This window comes from Seriola lalandi, unplaced genomic scaffold, assembly GCF_002814215.2.
Source record: "Seriola lalandi dorsalis isolate HSWRI2012SDOR001 ecotype SW California unplaced genomic scaffold, Sedor1 jcf7180002054722, whole genome shotgun sequence".
Classification (NCBI taxonomy): domain Eukaryota; kingdom Metazoa; phylum Chordata; class Actinopteri; order Carangiformes; family Carangidae; genus Seriola; species Seriola lalandi.
In genome coordinates this window covers 373,919-397,093 of record NW_019525275.1, presented here as the reverse complement: position 1 = coordinate 397,093, position 23,175 = coordinate 373,919, and the positions used below count along the sequence as shown (strand labels likewise).

Sequence of the window (23,175 nt, the reverse complement as noted above, 5' to 3'; positions counted from 1 at the left end):
AGTCAAGATAATAATCTGGACCAGGACCAAAGACCTGCACCGGATGAAAAACCAGATGGAAACATGTTCTGTCTCACAGTGTTCAGGAAGAACTGAATCAGCGCCAGAATTCAGACCTCCACCAAGTCTCATTCAGATCAGTTTAGTAATTTTGGCGTGATCCTGCTGACAGACAGACAGACAGACAGACAGACAGACAGACAAACAAACCAACCAACAGACAATATATAAAACGATTTATAAACATTATGTTTATCAAACACAATAATAATGTTCATAACGTTTGTTAAAATCAGCTGTTGACAAATAAACACACCATTTTCATAATAAAACACACTGCAGACACATAGGTAAAGGTCTACTTTTATTTTGAAAGATCAATTAAAATTAGTGTTACAAGACAAATTTCCTGTGTGTGAGTTTGGGGGAGGAGGGTCTTCAGGTTGTCTGATTAAAATATCTGAGATCAAAAAAATTAAATATTAAGAGAATAACGTCGTAAATGAAAGTCTTCAGACGCGGACATGAATTTAAAGTTTGAATCAAATGAAATCTGATTACTACAAAAATAAAGTCACAATCACTGAGAGCTCAACATCAGTCTGATAAAACAACCACGCACACACTCGGCTCAGATGACTGTTGACTGCTCATTAGTGTTGTTGGAAAATGAACTGGTGGCTAATAATTAACATAAGGCTGAAGCTAGGCTAACAGCTGATATCTGATCACATATTAAAAATAAACTAAAATCACTGGACTCCTGTATATTTGACTCTGTATAAACTATATAAATAAAACTGACCTGTGTTCTTATTGGCTTGTGTTCAGTGTGTCGCGCTCTTTGTTATTGAACTAAAAACAGACAATATTTAGTTAACATATTTATTTAAAATATGATTTCTTCTTTAAATGATAATGTAATTTAAAGAAGATTACGACTTTTATCTCTGAATATTTGAACTTTATTGTTGAAAACTCTCATTTGATTTGATTAAACAGAAAACAAACGAACCAGAACGTGTTAATAAAAACATCAGACTGGTCCTTTAACAGTCACTCAGCTTCATATCGTCCAATAAAACCGTCTGTTTCAATAAGTTATAAGATTACATTAACTTCCCTGAACTCGGATCAGGTTAAAGGTTCACTGATCAATATTCTGTTTTCATAAAACTGGACGTGAAAAAAAGATTTTTAAAAATTAATTTTGGGGATGAGACGTGACGAGCTCGTACCAAAGTTGAGACTCGTGGATGTGAATTTAAAAAAAAAAAAAATTCAAAAAAATTCAAAATAAATAAATAAGTTAAAAATTGAAACATGTGTTTTGATGTTTTGTGAAATGAAAAAGGACGGTCAAGTTTTATCTTCATGGTTTCAGTCGTTTCTACATAAAAAAAACAATAATAATAATAATAATAATAATGATGGAACGTTCTGAATGGAAACTGATAATTCTGATAATCGATTATTGATTTCCCCCTCAGACTTACAAACTACATATCCCAGAAATGCACCGCTGTCAGAACCATCCAATCAGAGAGCTCCAGACTGAAGGGTGAGACTGATCTCACAGGATGAATTCAACAGCTGTGGCTCATGGGTAATGTAGTCCACAGACCACACACAGGGGGAAACATGACGGTCTGCTGTGTGTGTTACAACAGTCAGACCATAACAATCAACAACAACAACACCACAGTGAGAATAAAAACAGCTGATTGTGCTTCACTACAAACAGGTGATCAGATCTGAGGTCTGCGTTTAACCTCAGCTGGTCTCACACACGTCTTCATCTCTACAGTGAGAAGATTCAGAGTTTCTGTCTCTGCTGGATCAGATCAACACTGAGCAACCTGTTCTTTTCACTGCGAAGTCTAAAACTCCTGTGACAATGAGCTGAAGGTCTGAGAATTAAAGACAGATTAATTATGAAATAAATATCCTTTGTGTAATTACAAGAAAAATGATTGAACCATCCAGAAATTCAACAAAAGATTAAAAGACAAAAATCATGTCATTCCATGGTAAAAACTACGACATAAAGATTGTGATCATGATTGTGGAATAAAATGTTGGAATTATAAAATAAAAATTGTGCAATTACAAGACAAAATCTTGTAATTGTGCGTTTGTGTAAATATGAGATAAAGATATTGTAATTATCAGATAAATTACACAATAAAGATTGTGTAATTAGGAGATACAGGTCACATATGTCCTGATTCTGTGACGTACATTATCACAAGGTCTCGTCTTTTAATGATGAAATCATCTGGAATGAAGAGACAGTTTGTTTTCAGTCTTAGCTTCAGACATGAACTGAATCAAGGATTACTTTTTGTATTTATTAAACATTGTTCATCTGTTTATTTGATGGAAATCAGGACAAAATGGAAAACACCTGCTGCTAACGAGCTAATGTTTGTTAGCAGGTCTGATCCAGCAGAGAAAAAACAACAAGTAAGGACAGGTGAGAACCATATGATGATGTCACACAGGTGAAGGAAATGGTTTCTTATGTAAGAGACTACAATCTTCACTTTAACTTTTAAATCATAGACCTTTAGACCAACAGCGAGAGTGGCTGTAACCATAGCAACATTAAAAGTCTACTCCTCCTCCACCTGTTCAGATGTGAGATGGGCAGGGCTTTGAAAGGGCGGGGCTCAGAACTCAACCTTGCAGGCGGGGAAGGTCTCGTCCTGCATGGCCACGGTGCTGTTGCTGCCCAGCACAGTGACAGACAGCTCCCTCTGCCGGTCGTGAGTCTCCTGGTACCACTCATGCATCGCCAGTGAATCAAATGTTGGGATCAGAGTCACCTGAGGACAGGTCAGAAGAACAGACTAATCAGGGAACAGATCATAAGAAGGCAAAGACGACAAACCTCCCTCAGCATCTTCACCAACCTGGACATCCGGCCAGCTGCTCTTCCCCTCCAGCAGCGAGTCCAGGATGCTCCTCATCGACACCTCCTTCACTGGGTCATCTCCGCTGACGATATAATATGAGGAACGAAGGCGTCTGAAGAACTCTAGGTCCACGGTGGAGGAGGCACTGATGGACGGCAGGTAGGCCAGGTCCACGTAGACCGCATAACCCTCAGAACCCGCAGAACCTGAGACTTTGGAGGCTGGACACAAGTGAGAAGAATGAGATTATAACAGCTCCACAAATGGCCACCAGATGGAGCTGCAAGACAAAACTGACTGCAGTGACATTAGTGCGAAAACGTTTCTCCAGAAATAACTGGTCAGTCATTTTACACCAACAACATGAACACAACTGAACTGTTAACAGGATAGAAAAATGTCTCTAACACAAAATGTGTTTTTGTTTTCTGATGCTGGACTTTGGAAACACCACTAACTCCAACCCCAAAGCATCCCAAGCTTTCAGGTTCATAATCTAGTTGTGATCAAGAACCATTGTCCCCGTTCAAGTTCAACTCTGAGTTGTACACAGGGTCAAAAGGTACAAAAACTTACAATGAAAATCCATAATCCATGTTAGACACTGCCAATGCAATGGGGACCACCTGAAGCATCCCAGTGAGACTCCTTTATGTGGCTAGATTGTCAAAACTATCAAGAGAGTCTTCAAGTCAACACATGAGAGATATAGTGGACCAGTGTACGACACTGACCAGATGTGGATGAAAGCTTGGGGGGGCAGAGTAAGCGGGCCTTGGGGTAAGAACTTAGTTTGGAGTACACTGCTTTCTTGAGTTACCTTCCAGCAGCAGCAAACAGATTTGACCAATACCCTGTAGATCACAGTTGGTCCAAGAATCAGTTGATCTGAAATTTCCTCTATGATATTTTGTGTCTAAGTATTTCAGGCCTACCTGAGGAGGGTAGTTTTGCAGTTCCGATTCTGGATCCACCAAGTGAATTTCGGGATGATGACTTTATGTCGAGGTTGGAGGTCATCTTTATTGACCCTGTTGAACTGCCAGCCTTGGACTTTCCATTCTGGGCTGTGTTACTTCCAGAGGTTCCCTTCTGCATCGTACCTGATGGTTTCTTAGTCTTGGCAGCTGAACTCTTCAGACTTTTGCTTGATCCATTGGCCTCTGAATCCGCCATGCAGGCTCCAGGCTGGGGCGGTAATGGAGGCAGATCCTTGACCGGGGCTGGTGGTGGGTCATGGGAAGAAAGTTGCCCAGCCCTGTGGGTGTACTGCAGATTGGGATGATCTTGTGGATGACTGGGCAGAAAGAGGCTGCTGGAGTCATCATCAGAGTCAACGTCTTCAGTGATGGAAGGACAGTCGTCTGTACCAGGGGGGACATCAGAGTCTGTGGCCGTAGGCAGAGAGTCGCTAACTGATGTAGGCGGAGTTTCCTGGCTGTAGGCTGAAGGGCATTCGCTGCTGCTCTGATCCTGGGAGTGGTTGTTATTGTCGGAGATGTCTGGTGAAATGCCAGTGGTGAGACTGGGGCTGACATGTTGCTGATGGCTCTCTGGGGTCTTGGGGTGCTGGAACTCACAAGGTGATACCAGACACAGATCAACATCATGTGGAACATCTGAGGTCAGTTCTGACATCCCATGGATGTGCTCCTCTGATCCATTTCCACAACGCCCATTATGGGATGACCTCAGAGGTAGGGCCATACCTGTGGTGGAGTCTGTGTCACTAACATGTCCGTTGGAGTAGACTCTGTCTCCCATGGGTCCTTTGGGTGACACTGCAGTAGGTGGTACCACTTGCTCTAAAGAAACTGATAGGGATTCATCAACTTCTGTAGAGTGAGGCGAGCCAACCTCCGCAGGCATGGAGGTCATGGTGGGAGAGGAGTCTGGCATCAGGTCCTTGAAAGGACTGAGAGTCAGAAGGCTGGACTGTTTATCCTGAGAGGATGTGGAGTTTTCCAGGCCCTCCCTCAGGGATCCCAGGTCTGAGGTCCTACAAGATCCTCCCTGGTTGTAATCTTCGAAGCCCAGACTGGACCCTCTCGCCCCGAGGCTGCTATCTTCACCCAAACACCTAATGTCCTCTTCAGGGGACTGATGAAAAGGGGTATGTCCTGCACTATTAGGGGCGGAATCTGCAGGAGAGACCAGCTCTAGAGTTTTCTCTTCTGAGCTCACACAAAAGTCATCTGGTCCATTTTTCAGGGATCCCACGACCGGCTGGTATGCAGTCGGAGTAAGATCAAAGTTAACACTGAGATCACTTTTTGGTGTTTTGGCTAGAGGTGAAGAGGCAGCGGCCATTTCCTGGTTTATGTCCATGCAGCGAAACATTTCGGGACTCTCTACTGTCAAGGTCTGGTTCCCATTGGCCTTTGCTCCATCAGAATTTGCGACTGCCATGGCTTTTTGTCCGCGGTTTCCACTGTCATTGTCTTCCAATCTGAGTCTTTCAAACTCGGCCGTCATGTCCTCAGGTGTTGACACCTTGGAGCGATCAGCCTCCTTCTGGTTTTCCTGGTCCTTTGAACCGGGCTTACCCTTTGTTCCTTTGTTCAAAGTATCTTTCTTTTGAAGTGTCCCATCTTTCTTTAGAGTCCCACTCTTTCCCGAAGTTTTTTTAAGTTCTGTGCTTGCTGTTGATGCTGCACTCGAAGCACCACTTGTTGTTTTCTTCACTTCTTTAATGGCTGGTTTTGTCGTTTTCTTCTCCTCTGTCTTTACATCCCTCTTGCTCTCTTTTTTTGGTTCAGGTTTAATGTCTTTCTTTGGTTTTGTACTCATAGGTTCCTTCTTTACAAGTTCTTTCTTTTTCTCTGCACTCTCGTCACTCTTTACAGCAGCAGCAAGAATCCTCTCATCCTTCTTTTTCACTTCCTTTTTTTCTTCTTTTAACACGTCTTTCTTTGGAACAAGTTTTTCAGCAGGTTTCGGTGGCTTTGATCTAACATCTCCGTCCTTTAATTTGGCCTTTTCTTCCCAATCCTTCCTGTCTTTAGGTGCAGTGTCACCTGCTGCCTTTGGCTTTGTTTTCACCTCCTGTTTTTTGACATCTACTCGTCCAAGCTTGTCTTTCTGCAAGGCACTATTTGGTCTGAAGTCCTTTGGATGGGACTTAAGGCTTTCCCGACTCTCTGCTCTTTTTGGTTGCTTCTCAGTTTTGGATGTTTCTAGGTCCTTCAAACACACTGATGGATGTTTAAGGAAATCTAGATGTCTGAGTTTGTCAAGTCCATCCAGAATTTTGGTCTGTGGCGTGCACCCTGGGAAAAGGACACGGATGATCTTCTCCTGAGGGCTGGATGGATGCCAGACCAGCAAAGCACAAATGGAAACAAGGCATGGTAGTGGAAGATTTGAGCCCTTTACATTTGATCCGTTGTTGGGCCAAGTCTGCATCAAAGCTTCAAATTCTTTACTTCCATTGACAGGATTCAGAGTGTACAGCTCCAGACGGCCGACTCCCATCTTTTGAAACAAGATAACTGGTTCTATAACGGGTCCGTTAAACCGGCTGAGAAGTTCAGGTTTGATTGCCAGTCTTTGTAAGTGCTGCAGAGTGAGCGCGACCTGGTCACAGCTCCTCAGCTCACTTGGATCTCCCTGAATGGACTTCAATCTGTCAGGAACATTGAGGAAAACCACTCCGATCTCAGGAGAGATGAGGTTTTTCATCCAGTCCTCTTCAGTCTGAGATCCAGCAGACTCGTCTTCTTGCTCGGCTACTTTCCTCAGCAGCAGACTGTTCAGTCCGGGGAGATTGTCCACACCGATGTGGGTAAGGAGTACAGAGTCAATTCTGTCCAGGTGTCGAACCAGTTTCCAGAAACAGGAGCGTGGGTCAGAGCCGCCATTCACCAGGATGTTAAAGCCGTTCACAGCAAAGAAGGCAGAGTCCCCCCTCCCACCGGGGAAGATGTAGCAGCAGGGCCGAGAGAGTTTCAGGAAGCCCACAGTGCTTGGAGGCTCCAGGAGGTCAAAGGGTGACTCAGGCTCCAGCGACTCTGAGAGGTATTCTGTGAACTCCTGCAGACCCTCCATTTCTGGGAGGATGGAGGGAGGGTTGATCTGGATGTTTATGAAGTCTTGAAGGTTGTGTTTCTCCAACAGACCATAGTCCTTCCAAAGACCGTAGTTTGGACAGCTGAGGGTGAGGCTGGCCTTCACCACTGGGTCTACTGAGCTCATCAAGTCTCCAACCTATATCCACACACAAAGAAGTTACCTGTTAAAAAACTATAATAATAACAGATATTCTGATTTGTTGTTTGTTGTTGTTATTCTGAAACAGCAGTCAGTCACTTTAAAACTAAAGTGAGATAAATATCAGATAAAACACCACAACAGGCTGACAGATTCTCACCTCATCATCAGCAAATATGTGGATGAAGTCATTGAGAGAGAAACAGCCTTTCGGTAACACAATGTCCCCCGTCTCCTCGACACACTGACCAGCCAGAACCAACAGCTTGTGTCGAGATGAATCACAGACCAGACGCCTGACCTACACACAGGAAACACTCATATCAGTTCATACACAGAGGGTGAACTGCAGGGATGTGATCTGATCCACAGATTATTCCAGTTTCGAGCAGCTCACATTGATTAACACGGTTCAAACTGCTCAGTAGGATTTGTGTGCAGCAGAAGGAATAAATGCTGTTACAGCTTCAGGCACATGATCAGGCAAACTCTTTCATTCAGTTTAGAGGGGGAGAGTGTAACCGAGGTTCGTCTCTGCAGCTACAATTTACAGATGTTTCCTAAATGCCTCACATGCAGGCTATCGGTAGACCACAGAGAAACTAGTTAGTTGGTTTGCAAAGAGTGGAACAAGGTCAGATTTACCTAAACTGAAACCCAGTGATTCTGTCTACCTGGACAGGTCTTAATTTACCTGAAGAAGTCTTAATCTACCTGGACAAGCCGCCCATGTAGAGCCTATGTTTGGGAATCGCAGACAGACACTAAATGTGACACTCTTTTCACTTGGCTCAGATATATGAACTTTTATGAGAGAACTCTGGTTTTATCTCTGCATCTGTTTCCGATGGTCTCACCTCTGAGCAGACGAAGTCATGAGCTGGATTCACGACCACCTGAGTGTCCAGGACGTCTCCACTGTGCTGCAGAGTCCTCTGACCTGCAAGAACAAAACATCAGCTGCTATAAACTAAAGACTGACACCTGCTCACATCTAAAAACAATCTTTAGTCTCACACTATAGATTCTAGAGTGAGGTCCAACATAAAAATTAATTTTTTGATTAATTGATGAAAACTGGCAAATATGTGAATATGAAAAGGCTGGACTATTCAATAAATCAATCAAAATGAATAATCAATTATCAAAATAACTGCCAATAAAGTTTGTTTCTGTGGGTACAGAACATGGCGGATGAGAGGATGACACACACCTTCACATTCACAGAACAATAACCAGGTTTGTCACAGTCCATGTGAACACTGTTGTCTATGTGGTCTGACGATCCGTGTGGATCTGGATCAGAGGCCGGAGACTGACAAACTCATTTTAGAAAAGAATCTGTTAACGAGGTTTTTGTGTAACAAGAGGATGAATGTCTGACAGTCAGAGGCCACGGATGTGAAAACACTTTCAACACCTTTTTAAAATCTTTTAATGGAGGGACCTGGATTCACTGAAGACCTGCAGGTCCAAGTCCGGGATCCATCTCTAACAGAGTTGGTTCACAGGAAACACCAGGTCCAGGATCTGATCAGGAACCAGTCACATGGTCTGGACTCTGAGTGAAGGGTTAGGGAAGTAGGAACAGGAAGTCCTCTGCTTCCTTCCTGTCAACTGGTCATGTGGTTACCATAACAACAGCTGCAGAGGTGGTTATGAAGTTAACAGTCTGTTCTCTCTCAGAGGGCTGTCAGTTTCCTCCTTGTTATCAGTCTGATGACATCACAGACTTTAACGAGCCTCAGCATCCGAGTGTCCCGATTGGCTGCCGAGGTCAATCATCTAATTAAAGATCCAGACCTCTGAGACCATCACATGACTGCAGAGTGTGTGTGTGTGTGTGTGTGTCTACAGGCTGTTCAGCAGTGTCAGCTGACTGCATACAGACACAGTTTTTAAAATAACTGCTCAGTCTGAGAAACAGATGTCATCCTACCTCTGAGGGGTGTTGACCTCTGACCTCTGTGACTTTCATTAAAATCACTAAACTCAAACTTCTTCTTCGTCTGACTTTCTGATTGGTCTCTATTATGAGAAAATGTAGTGCCAAAGCGAGGTGCTGTTTTGTCGGGAAGATAAAGAGCTGAGAATATTCTACATGAAGCGTCTTTAAGCAGATGTTGGATTGTTGTGGTGGGCGTCTTTTAAAAGTGAAAAACAGGTAACACACTGACTGTACATGACTACCTCACACAACCTCACAACTAAACCACAACTAACACTTTAATGATCTCTTCTTCTTCTGTGGTTTAATGGCAGCGAATGAGAATCAGCTCCTCCAGCTGTTTATCTCCCCCAGTCAACTCATGTTCACACAGAGGAGGAGACAAGACAGGTTCAGGTTTGTTTCAGTTGTAACCTGAGTGAAACCTGACTCATGTCCTGTTACTGTCTGTGAATGAGTTTAAACCAATGGTCCAGAGACAGCTGCAGAGCCCTGACCTCTGACCTCAGAATGAACCACAACAGAGACTGAAACCTGCAGGGACACTTGTGTTGTCTCACCTCGGACGTCCTCTGACAGGAAGGCAGAGTGCCTGGACACGAAGAGTTTCAGCTGCTGATCCAGAACAGACACATCCAGGTCTACAGGCCAGCAGCGCACACCTGAAACACACACAATAACACACTGACCACTTAATTATCATTTATATTGATGAGATCTTGTTTGATCACTGTACCCCACATGTCCCAGAAAGCACCTGGTCTGCATCGTTCAGGTCATCTCACCCTGGTTTTATACAGATTGTTTCTGATTCACCATCATGTTAAACTGGAGCAAACACAACGTTGACATGTTTTATTTGTGATGTCAGACTTCAGCCACTTTGTGTTTCTGACCAGCTTCAGCTCAACTCTGATTGGATGAATGACCCACGTGTCACATGACATCTCTGAATAACTATGTGACTGAAGACCTCAACAAGTCACATCTGAAACCATCAATCGATCATCAAAGAATTGATTAATTAAAAAAAACAATCGTTACAAGAGAAAATGATCGGCAGATTAATCAATGAAAACAACCATTAGTTGCTCTGGATGAAATTTTCCAATCACTGCACCTCTCAGATCATGAGTGTGTCTCCATCACAGTGTGTGTGTGTGTGTGTGTGTGTGTGCGTGTGTGTGTGTAGCAGTGAATCAGCAGTTTCCTCAGGCTCTCAGTGTGATCATCAATGTAACTGTAGAGAATCAGCCGGCTCATCAGTTAACACAACAGTCACAGTCACAAACATCAGCTGACACACACACACACACACACACACACACACACACACACACACACACACACACGAAACAGCTCTGATGTAAGGTTCCATTAATATCACACTGACATCAGCCTCAAACACACTGTTCATGTCTGACTGTTCGGAACATGTACGAGTCACGGCTGCACATTAAGTTAAACATGTGGGTGGAACATGTCTCCTTGTGTTTCACCTGTCAGACCTCACCTGGTCTGTCAACACCTGTTCTCCAGTCAACAAGATGCAACAAAGTGTTTATTTCCTGAGTGGACGGAGAGTCAGAGAGGCCAAAATGGAGGAAGCTGTCGTAGTTTATCATCAGGCTGTAAACTGCTGAACAAACTGCCCTCACAGTCCGGCAGTAGGTTGTTAAAACTGCACAGCATGTCATCAGAACCAGCTACAGCCACTCATGACTGACTGACTCCACCCGCCTGTTGTTGACCACAGTGAACACTGAGGCTGCAGCTTCATGTCAGTTTGTGTTTGTAGTGAAGAGGGGGGTGAGAGACTTGTTTAGTTTATAGTCCTGTTCACACCTCCATCATTCACACTGAATAAACTAAGAATCATTAGACTTCAACGTGTCGTTGTGGCTGTATCTCACTGCTCCTACATCCTTCTTATACCATTTATCAGAAATAATATAAGAAACGTCAGTGCTGAGGGGAGTGTTTAAATCCTCCTCAGTCCTCAGCCTCAGTGAATCCAGGCTGAACTAACTACGCTGCATTATTCATCATGTTGAGCACAAACAGCAGCAGACTGATGATTTCACTGCTTTACTCACTGACATTATCCTGGTTATGTTCTGCATGTCAACATCTGGTACTGGTTTAAGAAACCTAGAGTACTCCAATGAAAACCTGCATCCTGTGGCCTGTGAACACCTAAATCCAGGTGTCTGTATATTCTTGGCAGGTAGGGAACATAGAGGCTGAACTGAACACAGACCAGATGACATCAGGAAGACCAGACACTAATCTGATCAGGTAAATAGAGACGTGAAGAACCAGGTTTCTCATGTGTAAACTTCAGATCCCAAATATGATCAGAACCTGACAGAATCTGACAGAGTGAAACATCCACCTCATTTATACTATCTCTGTCAGATTAACTGTTTCCTCCTCAGCAAACAGGAAGCTGAAAATATTTAGTAACACCACTTCCTCTTTTGTCTTTCAGCAACCACAAACAAGACGGACTGTAAACAGACTGGAAAACAGACTGAAAACAGACTGAAAAACCGACTGTAAAACAGACTGAAAAAACAGACTGAAAAACAGGTTGAAAACAGACTGAAGAAGAAGAAACCCAAATGAAATGAGAACACGTGCCATCTGTCGTGTTTTCATCAGACTTTGTTTTAAACTTCAGGAGACGACCTTTCATCTGAACACGACCTCTTCAGTCCGGATCTAAACTAATTTATCATCCAACCCTAACCCAAGAAAAACACCAAACCTCCTCTGACCTCTGCTCCTCTATGAAACTGTCATAGAAATCCTTTTCTGACACATTAGAGATTTCATCATTATATCGGAACAATAATAATAATAATAATCTGATACAGGAAATAAGCAATAGTTTCCTGATTCCACTGAACCTCAGTCCAGAGGTGCTCACTGTTATTCTCCATCTTCAGTTAAACATAATTTTACACTGATACCATGAGTATGAAGCGAATGTGAAACTACTGGATTCATGAACTGGTCATGTGATGAACACCTGTGATGATTTACAGGTAAAAAATTAACATTTATATTCTCGTAATTTATAGAAACCAACTGAAGTTGAACTGGTGAAATTAAGGTCAGGATGCTGCTTTACACAGGTGTCTGACAGGTAACACAACTTTAAAGAAACAAAATAAAAACATCCGCTGGGTAGGAATTTTCAAAATAAAGGCCTCATCAAGGAGGAATAAGGCTGTGTATTCTGACTGTTGAAAAATGATTTAAAAAAATGTTTAGATAGGTTAAATAAGTTATTTGAAAGAAAGTCTCACCGGGAGCTTAACTTAAGACAACGTCACGGCAACATTTAGACCCACGGTAAACACCCACTAACGGAGGGTCCGCGGAGCCGAACCAGACCGAGTTTAGGCCACATTCTGGCCCACATTCAGGACATGTGGTCTGAAGCCGATCCCCGTTGGAAATAGCTCCGGTGGGTGTATCCTCATTTCATCGCCGCGCTTTTCGGGAGAAATGTTTTAACAGAGGCGGAAAGAGGAAACTAGTGGCCGTGAGGTGGCTACGTTAGCCTGCTAGCCATAACCCTGCTGTTTGTTTAATCATGGGAAGTGTTTTAAAGTGCAGTTTGAACGGTGTCGGTGGAACCGTGAGCCCGGGACAAGATGAGTTCACCCGGACTGAAACTGGGGACAAACCGAGCAGGAGCAACTTTTTATAGCTGTTTGGACACAACACCACCAGCGACGTCAGCTCCCCTCACGGGTTTTATTGTGAAAGGCCCTGCGGACTTCCCGCCCTGTGGACCGCACGGCAGCGGCTGGGTGTCTGGACCCTGTGGATCCGGTGCCGGTTATCTTCACCACGACTCACCTGACTCTATCTGCCGAAGTAGCCGCTCCAGCAGACCGGCGGGCTGCAGTGCCCCCACCACCACCAGCACCGAGTAATCCACCGCAGACCGGGAGGAACCGGGACAAGAACTCGGAGAAGAACCGGGACCGCCACCCCGCTCCACCGCCGCCATCATGGCATGGACGGTCCACTGATGACGTTACCGGGACACTTACACGGGCCCCGCCCTGCTCTGTCGAGAGGCGAGAATATGTGATAACTGGCGCCCAAGGTGGCCAATCAGAGAAGAGAACTGTGCAGCAAGAGAGAGACGTTGGCGAATCAGAAGAGAGAGGGTCGTTCAAGTGCTGCTAGGAAGAAATCAGGACCGACAGCATATTTAAACTAAGCTGAAAATAAATCGGAAACACTTTAATGGAGTTACAAAATGTAGATATTTAAAGTTTATTGATCAAATGTTTTGAAATAAATGTTTAGAATAAACGTTACATGTTTTCTGCTTTAAAATACTTTTGCTTGAAATACTCAAAGTCATTTAAACAAATGGCACTAAACACCAAGTGTTTGGTTTTTATATAAATGATCTTCCTTACTTTGTTTTAAGCATGAAACAAAATATATAATTAAATCTAATGTCTATATGTACATAATTAATCTGTAGCTATATTAACAGCAATATCTGTCAGTAAATAAATCTCCAGTAAAATGAAAAAAGATAAATATAAATATAGTGGTGTATAAAATATGCATGTTGTTTTGTGAATTTTATTATTTAAAAAACCTTTCAAGGATTTCAATTTCAATATTCAAGTTTTTTGTTTGTTTGTTTGTTTGTTGAAATGTTGAAATATAATTATTTCCATTCACAGCTATTTTTAGTTGCAGTTGAAATGTGTTGTAATCTTTTGTTGTCCACAGCTGTGAACTGTGCAGCTCTGTAGTACACCGATTAATAAAAATTAATTATGTCAAAATAGAAATTACAAGGCTTAAACTTCAACTACAGTTTTATAAATGGATTGAACAAACACATTCATGTAACTAATGTTTCAAAAACCTAAACTAAACAATATATACCAAAAAAATTAAAAGATAAATTTAGTCAAACATTAACAAAGTACTTGACAATAGAAAATAATTGCAGGTCAATAAATAAGTTCAGAAAATAACGAGGCATGTTTTTCACACAGTTTCCTACATTTTTGATGTGATGCAATCAAAACTAAAAGGTGTTAAAGCATTGGCCACTTTTCCTTATTTTAATCTCAGTTGACTATGGTTTTAATATTCTGAGTGTTAAACTCCAAATTTATTTCGTTCGTTTTATAAAAACAGCAAACACTTATTAATATTAATCGTGGACCCTTGGTATTTCCCACAGCTCAGCGAGCACCTGAATGCAGCATGGAAGTTCTGCTACCTCCGTGTCCTCCAACATGGCGGCTCCTTCACCCGGTAGGTGTGGGTTCTTCGTGGAGAAAAAGAACCGTTTCTGTAAAATGATCGTCGGGAGAGGAAAAACGTTTTGTGGAGAACATGCGACCATGGTGAGTTCATGGACACGGGCTGAGTTCACTGACACACACAACATGATAACAGCAGGACAGAAGAGCAAATTGCTGTAAACTGATTTCATCCTCTGACTCAAACGCTGCTCCTTCGACTGAATTAAAGTTTAAACTTTATTCTTAATCAGTTTAGAGACAAATACAATCAGTATTTCAGTTACAGCTACTCACCTGTGAGCAGGTGGCGCTGACACTGACAGGAGGCAAGTGTAGCTGGATTTTTTTTTATTTTTTATTACAAAGTCTGGGCCTTTTACAACATGTGGCCGGTTTGTGTCAGATATTTATCCTCAGGTCAATGAGTTTGTTTGAGAAAGGCAGACACAGGATACAGCTGTACTATTTAATAATGTTTATATAGCACTTAAATATCATTTAAACATTTAAATATTGCTTAAATGTTAAGGTGGCCAGATATCTGAAATGGAAACAGAGGACATTTCCAGTTCGGTGTCAATATATCATTAAAATACCCAATGTTTTTACCAATTAAATAAAAAGGGAGTACAGTCATGTAATTCGACCACGGTAAGTGTTGTGTTGTAATAAACTATTATGAAGGCCGACTGATAAAATAATGACTACCTACCTTTGAAGTTGTCGTAAAGTTTGTTTGAAGTATGTTTGTTTCGGTTAGTTTACCAATGAGTGAGCCAGCTAACATTTTCTCTGCCTAGAGACAACAAAAAAGGAAAATCTGATTGGATAACTCAATTTTGATGGTTTAGCTTCACTTCTGAAGATGCTATAGTTAGCAGCTTATCCCCTTCTGTTGGCCAAAACAAGCACAAAGTTAGGCGTCTGTTTTTAATTACAAACATTAAAAACAGGGACATTTCTGGGGACAGCTCCAACCAGGGACAGGCCACCAAAAACGGTAACTTTCCCTGAAAAACAGGGACATCTGGTCACCCAATTAAATGTATTTATGTACCATTTAACTAGACTTTGACCACATTCTGCTCAAACACAGCTTCAGGCCACAGAAAGACCTTCTGATAATTAACTACACAGTGGGAAAGCGTCTGTCGGTCCTGATGTTAAAATGGCTGAACACTGAGACACTGACTGTAAATGATTCAACGCCACAACAACTACAATGCTCTCAAATAACAACAACCACTGTTTTTCTGTTTTCTGTCTCCCGTTTCCAGGAGGAGGGAAGCAGAAGTGGCAGCAGGAGGATCATCTGTCCTCTGGACCCCAAACAGTCAGTTATTGATCAATCACTTTTTATGATCAGATTATTGATCTGTTAATAAACAGTTACTTGTGAATGAAATAAAATCAGTTTTAATTGACTCAGAAGCAGCATCACTCATTGATCACAGCATCACCAGCAGGATTATTGAATCACAACATGTCAAATGATTTCTATGTGTTGGTGTTTTTTTGTTGCTTCAGCACCGTGAGTGAAGACAAACTGGACAAACACCTGAGGAAATGTAACTCCAGAGAGAGAAACAAGCCTGTGAGACAAACTCCTCACTCTGTCCTCATGTCAGAGTATCAACTCTGCTCTGTCTCCTCTGTCCCCGTCATCATGTCTGTTGCTGACTGTAGTTTAACTGTAATCTGATTGTAGTTTAACTGTAGTCTGACTGTAGTTGGAATGTAGCCTGACGTGTAGCCTGACTGTAGTTTAACTGTGGTCTGACTGTAGTTATACTGTAGTCTAACTGTAGTCTGACTGTAGTTTGACTGTTTTTTATGTTCTTCAGGTTTATTATGTGGAGAACATAAATGCTGGATCAGCTGATGGAGACAAGACTGTGCAGCAGGTAACGTCTGATCTTCTGCTGCTGTTCACACACTGAATAACAACAACATTGCTAATGCTAATCTATCTGTTCCAGGTGAGTCTGTGTGAGCGCAGCAGGACAGAGTTGGAGTCTCTGTTGGACAAACTGAGGACAGCGGTCAGAGGTGAGTTGCTGATTCTACTCGTCTTCCACCTGCTCTTAAGATAAATTAACCAGGCATGACATGACTAAATCCAGCAAATCAAACGTCACAGCAGCATCTCGTCAATGTATCAGTGAAGCACTCCACAGTCTGACTGTTTCTGTAGAAAATAATGATGTTGTTATAGGACTGCAGTGTGACCCGGAGGACAGCATTCTGTCCCACCCTGTCCTCCAGGAAGAACTCAGCAACCCGAAAAACGGAGACTCTGCCCACAAACACCTGAAACAGCAGGTACAGTAACACCTGAAACACCTGTACACACCTTTAGAAGTGAGAAAACAGACTTTGTTTGTTGTGGGAGGTTCTAGAAGGGGAATGTGGATCTGGACTCATGAGCTCAGTATTTGTAAAATCCTGGACAGGTGAATGGTTGATGAGTCTGTAGTGACACACGTCTGTAAGCCATGCCTCCCTTGAGGAGGTGGAGCTGGAGCTGGTCTTGTCTGACCTGTCGTATGTCCAGTCCTCTATCTTAGGTCATCTGGAGGAGCTGGGACTGTTGGCAGGGGGACGGTGCTTTGTGGAGTTCGGAGCGGGTCGAGGGAAACTGTCTCACTGGATCCACGAAGCCCTGAAGACCCGCGACCACCTGAAGATCTGTGAAGACCTGCAGTTGCTGCTGGTGGAGCGCTGCAGCACCCGCTTCAAGGTACAGAGAAACCTCATGACTCCAGTCTCCAAACTCCCTGGTCCAGACTTCCCTAGTCCCTGACTCCCCAGCTCCAGACTCTCTGACTCAAAACAACTCCAAACCTGCTGTCTGTTCTGCTCCAGGTGGATGGGAAACATCAGGAGGGTGGAGTTCAGTTTGAGAGGCTGCAGGTCGACATTCAACATCTGGATTTAAGTAAGAGACAAACACTGAGACCCTGGTGGTTTAGTTCTGAACTTATGCTCATGGTTTTAACTCCCATGATCTGACCTGATGTTTCCAGGTAAAGTCCCTCTGCTCAGACAGAAGAAGCTCCCGATAGTCGGAGTCGGGAAACACCTGTGTGGAGCAGCTACAGGTGAGAACGGTCTGCCTCGCACTCTGAGCTCTGATTGGCTGTCAGCAGTGTCAGTCGAATGACACTGACACTATTGTTGACACCTGACACTAGAAACCAAAACAGATCTGTTACCCACAGTGGTCTCTGAAACAAACCCAGACCTGACTTGGTTCTGGTTCTGACTTGACTCCTGGTTTTAACACGGACTGACCTGCTGCCACAGGTGCAGGTGACCGGCTGAACATTAACTGGTTTCTGTCCTTAGATCTGGCTCTGCGCTGTTTGTTGGAAACACCAGGACTGGACCAGGAGACTGAACCACCGGCAAAACGCCTCAAAACATCAGAACTGGCTGCTGACCCTGGTCCAGACTCTGGCTCTCTCTCTGATGATCCAGGACCTGAACAAGGACCAGCCTCTGACTTTGTTCCTGGCTCTGGTGCTGTCCTCGGCCTGGCGGTGGCGCTGTGCTGTCACCATCGCTGTGAGTGGCGTCACTACGTGGGTCAGCAGTTCTTCCTGCAGAGAGGACTCGGAGCTGCAGAGTTCTCAGCTTTCTGTCGAATGTCCAGCTGGGCCACATGTGGACTCAGACCAACCAATCAGAACCATCCGTCTCAGGATCCAACCAATCAGAGAAGAGACGATGAAGCGCACGAAGCAGCAGAGGAGACGGACGCTGTGAATGGGTAAATATTTGACCTCTGACCCCTTCAGGTGGTGTCCCAAGCCCTGACAAGGTCCTGAACAGAGTGTCTGTGTGTCTGCAGGTTTCTGGCGGCAGATGAGCGGGAGCATGTGGGTCGTCTCTGTAAACTTCTGATCGACAGCGGCAGACTCCACTTCCTGTGGGCAAAAGGATTCAAGAGCAAACTGACTCGATACGTCGATGCTCAGACCACTCTGGAGAACATGTTACTGACCGCCGTGCCCTCCCCCCCCCCCTCCTCCTGATCAGTTATTACTCATCTGCACGACCAGAAAAACTGAACTGATGATGAGCTGCAGCTCGACTCAAAGAAACAAGTTTGTGTTTGTAAAAAAAAGTCTTTTAATTGTGAAAATCATCGTCAGGCTCAACGTATTGAATCTTTAGTAAAGTTTGTATTAAAGTGTTTTCAGTTGATGTCCTCGAGCAGCTCACTGATATTCACAGTCTGAGTAACAACAGGAAACAGGAGCAGGTGAAGTGGTCACATGACAAACTGTCTCAGAGTCTGTGAGTCACACGGTGGCTGCTGTAAAAACCTGTTTGATTTAAAAAGTTGCAGAAGAAGAAACGCAGCGACGACTGTTTTAATGTGAAGCCTCGTCGTTGGACTCTGAAACATTCAGAACAGAAACACATCGGACATCAGACAATTATTTACAATCAAATACTTTATAGTAAAAAGCTTAAACCTAATTAAATTATTACTATTATTATGATTAATTACTTAAGGGTTAAACCCTAATTAGTTCATAAATCAAATATTTATTTTATTGTAATCAACTTGATGTCTGTTAATTATTATTAATTATTAGTTATTAGTAATAGTGTTATCACATACCTGTTAATATTCATCTGACGTTTGAATCAGATCCAGGTTCACTTACGAGCTTTCAACTGTATCTCCTGGCTGCCTTCAGAAAATCTAACTGTGAGAAGCAGCTGAAAGCTCTGGCTGGAAAAAGTTAGTAAGTGAACATTGACTTTAGAGTAATTCATCAGTTTGTTTTGAGTCAAAAATCAATCTCATCTTATTTCAGAAGATTTTCACTGTGAAATTATTTTATCATCATTATATCAACATGAAGAAAGTGAAGGAACATCACACCTTCATGTCTCAATGTGAATAAAGTTCAAAGGTGAAAGTCACTGGGACTTGAACCAGACTGTGTCTCAGTGGGTCGTCCTCTGATCACAGGGTCACTAGATCGAGTCCCACCTTTGCCTCAGTTAAACTCTGGATGAGCTCAGTGTCTCTGACAGAGACTGAATGAGATGAGGACGGACATTTACAGGACACAGCTGAATTACTCTGGCTTTGATTTATGGTTGGACTCGGACTCACGAGGACTCAGACTCATGAAGACAGACTCATGAAGTCTCAGACTCATGAAGTCTCAGACCCATGAAGTCTCAGACCCATGAGGACTCAAACTCAGGAGGACTCAGACTCATGAAGACTCAGACTCATGAGGACTCAGACTCACGAGGCCTCAGACTCATGAAGACTCAGACTCATGAAGACTCAGACTCATGAAGACTCAGACTCATGAGGACTCAGACTCACGAGGACTCAGACTCACGAGGACTCAGACCCATGAGGACTCAGGCTCAGACCCATGAGGACTCAGACTCATGAGGACTCAGACCCATGAAGACTCAGGCTCAGACCCATGAGGACTCAGACTCATGAGGACTGAGACCCATGAGGACTCAGACCCATGAGGACTCAGGCTCAGACCCATGAGGACTCAGACTCATGAGGACTGAGACCCATGAGGACTCAGACCCATGAGGACTCAGACCCATGAGGACTCAGACTCATGAGGACTCAGACCCACGAGGACTCAGACCCATGAGGACTCAGACCCATGAAGACTCAGACTCATGAGGACTCAGACCCATGAGGACTCAGACCCATGAAGACTCAGACTCATGAGGACTCAGACCCATGAGGACTCAGACTCATGAGGACTCAGACCCATGAAGACTCAGACTCATGAGGACTCAGACCCATGAGGACTCAGACTCATGAGGACTCAGACCCATGAGCAGACTCAGAGGACTCAGACCCATGAGGACTCAGACTCATGAGGACTCAGACTCATGAGGACTCAGGCTCAGACCCATGAGGACTCAGACTCATGAGGACTCAGGTATTACAGTGTCAGTGTTGGCCGTGGGGAGGAGCTGGTACTAACGGTTGACACAGTGCATGTTGAGCACGGCGTACGCTCTCTTCCTCGCCTCCTGGATGTACATCTTCATGAACTCTTGTCCAAACATCTCTCTGTCATCATCTTCCTCATCTTCCTCATCTTCCTCGCCCTTCGTCTTCCTGCATGGCAGAGCCACGTCCAGAGTCAGAGGGTTGTCCCGGAAATTCACAAACCTGCTCAGAAACAAAGACAAAAGACGGTGGAAAGACCGACCTCAGGTCGGCCTGAGGTCGGTCTGACTGAGTCATATTTGAGGACAGACTGACCTGAGCTTGGACATGTCCTCCATCAAAGAGGGGATGTCTCTCAGTCTGTTGCAGCTGAGGACCAGGGTGTCCAGACTGTCCATCCTGCTGATGTTATCTGGGAGCCTCTCGAGCTCATTCCTCTGCAGCCACAGAGTGTGCAGCTTCTCCATCCTGAGGACACACATATCTCACTGTTGATTGGCTGGTGGTGGGGCTCAGATTACGTCGCTGTCCTCCTTCACCCACCTGTGTATGTCCTCAGGTAAGTGCTGCAGTCGGTTTCCTCCCATGTCGAGCCACTCGAGCGCCGGCAGTCCGACCACGCAGTCCGGCAGGCAGGTGAAGTCGTTCATGGACAGATCCAGGTGCTGCAGCTTCTTCAGCTTCCTGAACTTCAGGGGACAGAACAGACCTCAGATCAGCTGGATCAGACCCTCTGTAGGATCAGGTCTACACTCACTGGTCAGAATTTAGGTTTGGGTCCACACCTGATCTGAAAGGTGTCCGTGTTATCAGTGTTTACCTAAACCTGGTTTAGGTTAGTGCTGGTCCCTTATTTAGAATCTGGTTTAGGTTTTGGTTCATACCTGGTCTGGCAGGTGGTCCAGGTCCCGGTTCATGGCGATCTCCAGCCTCTCCAGACTCTCACAGCAGCTCAGCTCTTCAGGAACAAACTGGACTCTGTTGTAGCTCAGCAGCAGCTCTCTGAGCCCGGTCAACTTCCCTGTGACCAGAACCAGGACACCATTAAAACTCCATTCCCTGAGACAAGCTAAAGGATCTACACCCTCCAATCTGCAGTGGAAGTGGGGGCGTCATACTGACCGATCTCTCGGGGGATTTCGGTGACCCCGTTGCGGGACAGATCGAGAACCAGAAGGTTTTGGAAGCTGGAGATGAAGTGAGGGATCTTGAGCAGTCCGGTCCGGTGGATCTGCCACTCCTGGACCTGAGTGAGCTGGACCAGACAGCCTGGCAAAGACTGGGGACATAACAAATATGACAACCAGAGAACCACATCAGATGTGGTCCTGGGACCAGACCAGGACAGTCTGCTCCTGGAGGATGTTACCTTCCACTCCTCCTGTTCGATCCGGAGAACCAGCCGTCCGTCTTCTGTCTGCAGCTTCTGTTGGAGTCGAGCCAGAGACGCCCGGTCCTCCCAGACCCCTACACTGAGTCTGGACCAGACACCAGAACCAGGACATCAAAGACCCGACCTGGACTCAGTACACATGTAGTACTGTGTATTCAGTACACTCACATGTAGTGCTCTGTGTACTCAGTACACATGTAGTACTGTGTATTACATAGAGCCAAGATGGCGGCCGTTGAGGGTGAGAAGTTTATCAATCATTTTGAGTGAACTCACTCAGCACGTGTGAGATGGAAACACAAGAGTTTAGACCCAGCAAAAACATTTAACCAATAAAAAAAAGAGTGGGCAGAGTCTGACCTGCCGGTAGCCCCGCCTCTGACTGCCCTCCTCCTCCTCTGCTCTTCCTCCTCGTCCTGCTCCTCCTTCTTCCTCTTGATCCTGCTCTCCCACAAAGCTTTAACGGAGCTGATGGAGCTACACACAGCCACGCCCACCATGATGATGTCGTAGTGCACAGGTGAACAGGTGAGATGACCTAACCTCTGAGCTGCAGTGTCGTCCTCCCTCTGATCATCCTGTTATTGGTGATTATTTATTAGTAGAGCAGAGAAATATTCCATTTTATCTATATAGTAAAAATTATATTTATTTTAAAACAGCAAACTTTAAGAAGTAAATAAATACATGAGCTCAACTATGAAAGACAAAAAAAACTAAATGTTTGAAACCATTACTTGTTTAAAAAAATTATTTTTTAAATAGCAGTTGAGGCCTGATTATCTCTGACAATATATGTGAATATATTATTTTCTTAATAAGAAATGTTAACAGACGCGGTTAAAGTTTCCTCTTAAGCTTCAGTTGAAATTATTTTTATAATTATTCATCCTTATTTTATTGTCAGTTTTTCCTGAGTGAACAGACACTTTGTCACACTAGATAGTTGTATTTTTAATATTGTAGTATATTATTGTAGTGTTGTAATGTTGTAGTATAACATTACTGTAGTACTGCAGTATTTTAGTATATTTTTGTAGTGTTGTAGTACTGCAGTATTGTAGTATATTATTGTAGTGTTGTAGTACTGCAGTATTATAGTATAACAGTGCTGTAGTACTGCAGTATAGTAGTATATTATTGTAGTGTTGTAGTACTGCAGTATTATAGTATAACAGTGCTGTAGTACTGCAGTATAGTAGTATATTTTTGTAGTGTTGTAGTACTGCAGTATTATAGTATAACAGTGCTGTAGTACTGCAGTATAGTAGTATATTATTGTAGTGTTGTAGTACTGCAGTATTGGGGAATCAGCTCTCACCTTGTCGTAGCACAGCAGCAGTTGTCGTCCTCCATGCCGTCTCTCTTCAGCTGAAATTTGACCTCAGATCTGCTGCTGGATAATTTTAGCCTCCGGTTCACATGACCCAACGACAGTCACATGG

At 43.8% G+C, this 23,175-nt stretch overlaps 3 protein-coding genes across 5 annotated transcripts; 1 reads left to right on the top strand and 2 right to left on the bottom strand.

Moving 5' to 3' along the window:
* Positions 1–351: 351 nt before the first annotated feature.
* map1sa (microtubule-associated protein 1Sa) lies at positions 352–13,127 on the bottom strand. Its single transcript, XM_023424171.2, has 7 exons — positions 12,949–13,127; positions 9,636–9,737; positions 7,985–8,067; positions 7,288–7,428; positions 3,854–7,124; positions 2,916–3,139; positions 352–2,828 (listed from the first exon to the last, which is right to left on the bottom strand). The coding sequence occupies exons 1-7, from the start codon at positions 13,103–13,105 to the stop codon at positions 2,673–2,675; spliced, it is 4,134 nt and encodes a 1,377-aa protein (XP_023279939.1). The 5' UTR covers positions 13,106–13,127; the 3' UTR covers positions 352–2,672.
* A 1,154-nt stretch (positions 13,128–14,281) lies between these two features.
* On the top strand, positions 14,282–19,328 carry trmt13 (tRNA methyltransferase 13). The gene is made up of 11 exons (XM_023424176.2): positions 14,282–14,477; positions 15,653–15,708; positions 15,903–15,969; positions 16,220–16,279; positions 16,355–16,424; positions 16,591–16,697; positions 16,930–17,115; positions 17,241–17,313; positions 17,402–17,476; positions 17,724–18,147; positions 18,229–19,328. Exons 1-11 carry the CDS (start codon positions 14,328–14,330, stop codon positions 18,410–18,412), a joined length of 1,452 nt encoding a protein of 483 aa, XP_023279944.1. The 5' UTR covers positions 14,282–14,327; the 3' UTR covers positions 18,413–19,328.
* On the bottom strand, positions 18,486–23,162 carry lrrc39 (leucine rich repeat containing 39). 3 transcript variants are annotated; one of them, XM_087178760.1, is made up of 9 exons: positions 23,052–23,162; positions 22,091–22,308; positions 21,707–21,815; positions 21,460–21,616; positions 21,222–21,358; positions 20,881–21,026; positions 20,653–20,805; positions 20,331–20,559; positions 18,486–18,780 (listed from the first exon to the last, which is right to left on the bottom strand). In XM_087178760.1, exons 2-8 carry the CDS (start codon positions 22,228–22,230, stop codon positions 20,364–20,366), a joined length of 1,038 nt encoding a protein of 345 aa, XP_087034886.1. In that variant the 5' UTR covers positions 22,231–22,308; positions 23,052–23,162; the 3' UTR covers positions 18,486–18,780; positions 20,331–20,363. The 3 variants fall into 3 exon arrangements, with proteins under 3 accessions (XP_087034886.1, XP_023279947.1, XP_087034887.1); XM_023424179.2 differs by having other exon boundaries at positions 20,369–20,559; XM_087178761.1 differs by lacking the exon at positions 20,331–20,559.
* Positions 23,163–23,175: the final 13 nt, after the last annotated feature.

Bases quoted from the DNA above. Each gene is read 5' to 3' on its own strand.
- trmt13 (XM_023424176.2), top strand. From the start codon at position 14,328: ATGCAGCATGGAAGTTCTGCTACCTCCGTGTCCTCCAACATGGCGGCT. The intron at 16,698-16,929 runs GTACAGTAACAC...TCGTATGTCCAG, and splicing joins ACAAACACCTGAAACAGCAG to TCCTCTATCTTAGGTCATCT. The intron at 17,477-17,723 runs GTGAGAACGGTC...TTCTGTCCTTAG, and splicing joins CCTGTGTGGAGCAGCTACAG to ATCTGGCTCTGCGCTGTTTG.
- lrrc39 (XM_023424179.2), bottom strand. From the start codon at position 22,230: ATGGTGGGCGTGGCTGTGTGTAGCTCCATCAGCTCCGTTAAAGCTTTG. The intron at 21,816-22,090 runs GTCAGACTCTGC...TGTCTGGTCCAG, and splicing joins AGAGGCGGGGCTACCGGCAG to ACTCAGTGTAGGGGTCTGGG. The intron at 20,806-20,880 runs GTGGGTGAAGGA...GTGTGTCCTCAG, and splicing joins TTACCTGAGGACATACACAG to GATGGAGAAGCTGCACACTC.
- map1sa (XM_023424171.2), bottom strand. From the start codon at position 13,105: ATGATGGCGGCGGTGGAGCGGGGTGGCGGTCCCGGTTCTTCTCCGAGT. The intron at 9,738-12,948 runs GTGAGTCGTGGT...TGTGTGTTTCAG, and splicing joins ACTTCGGCAGATAGAGTCAG to GTGTGCGCTGCTGGCCTGTA. The intron at 3,140-3,853 runs GTAGGCCTGAAA...ACTTGTGTCCAG, and splicing joins TGCAAAACTACCCTCCTCAG to CCTCCAAAGTCTCAGGTTCT.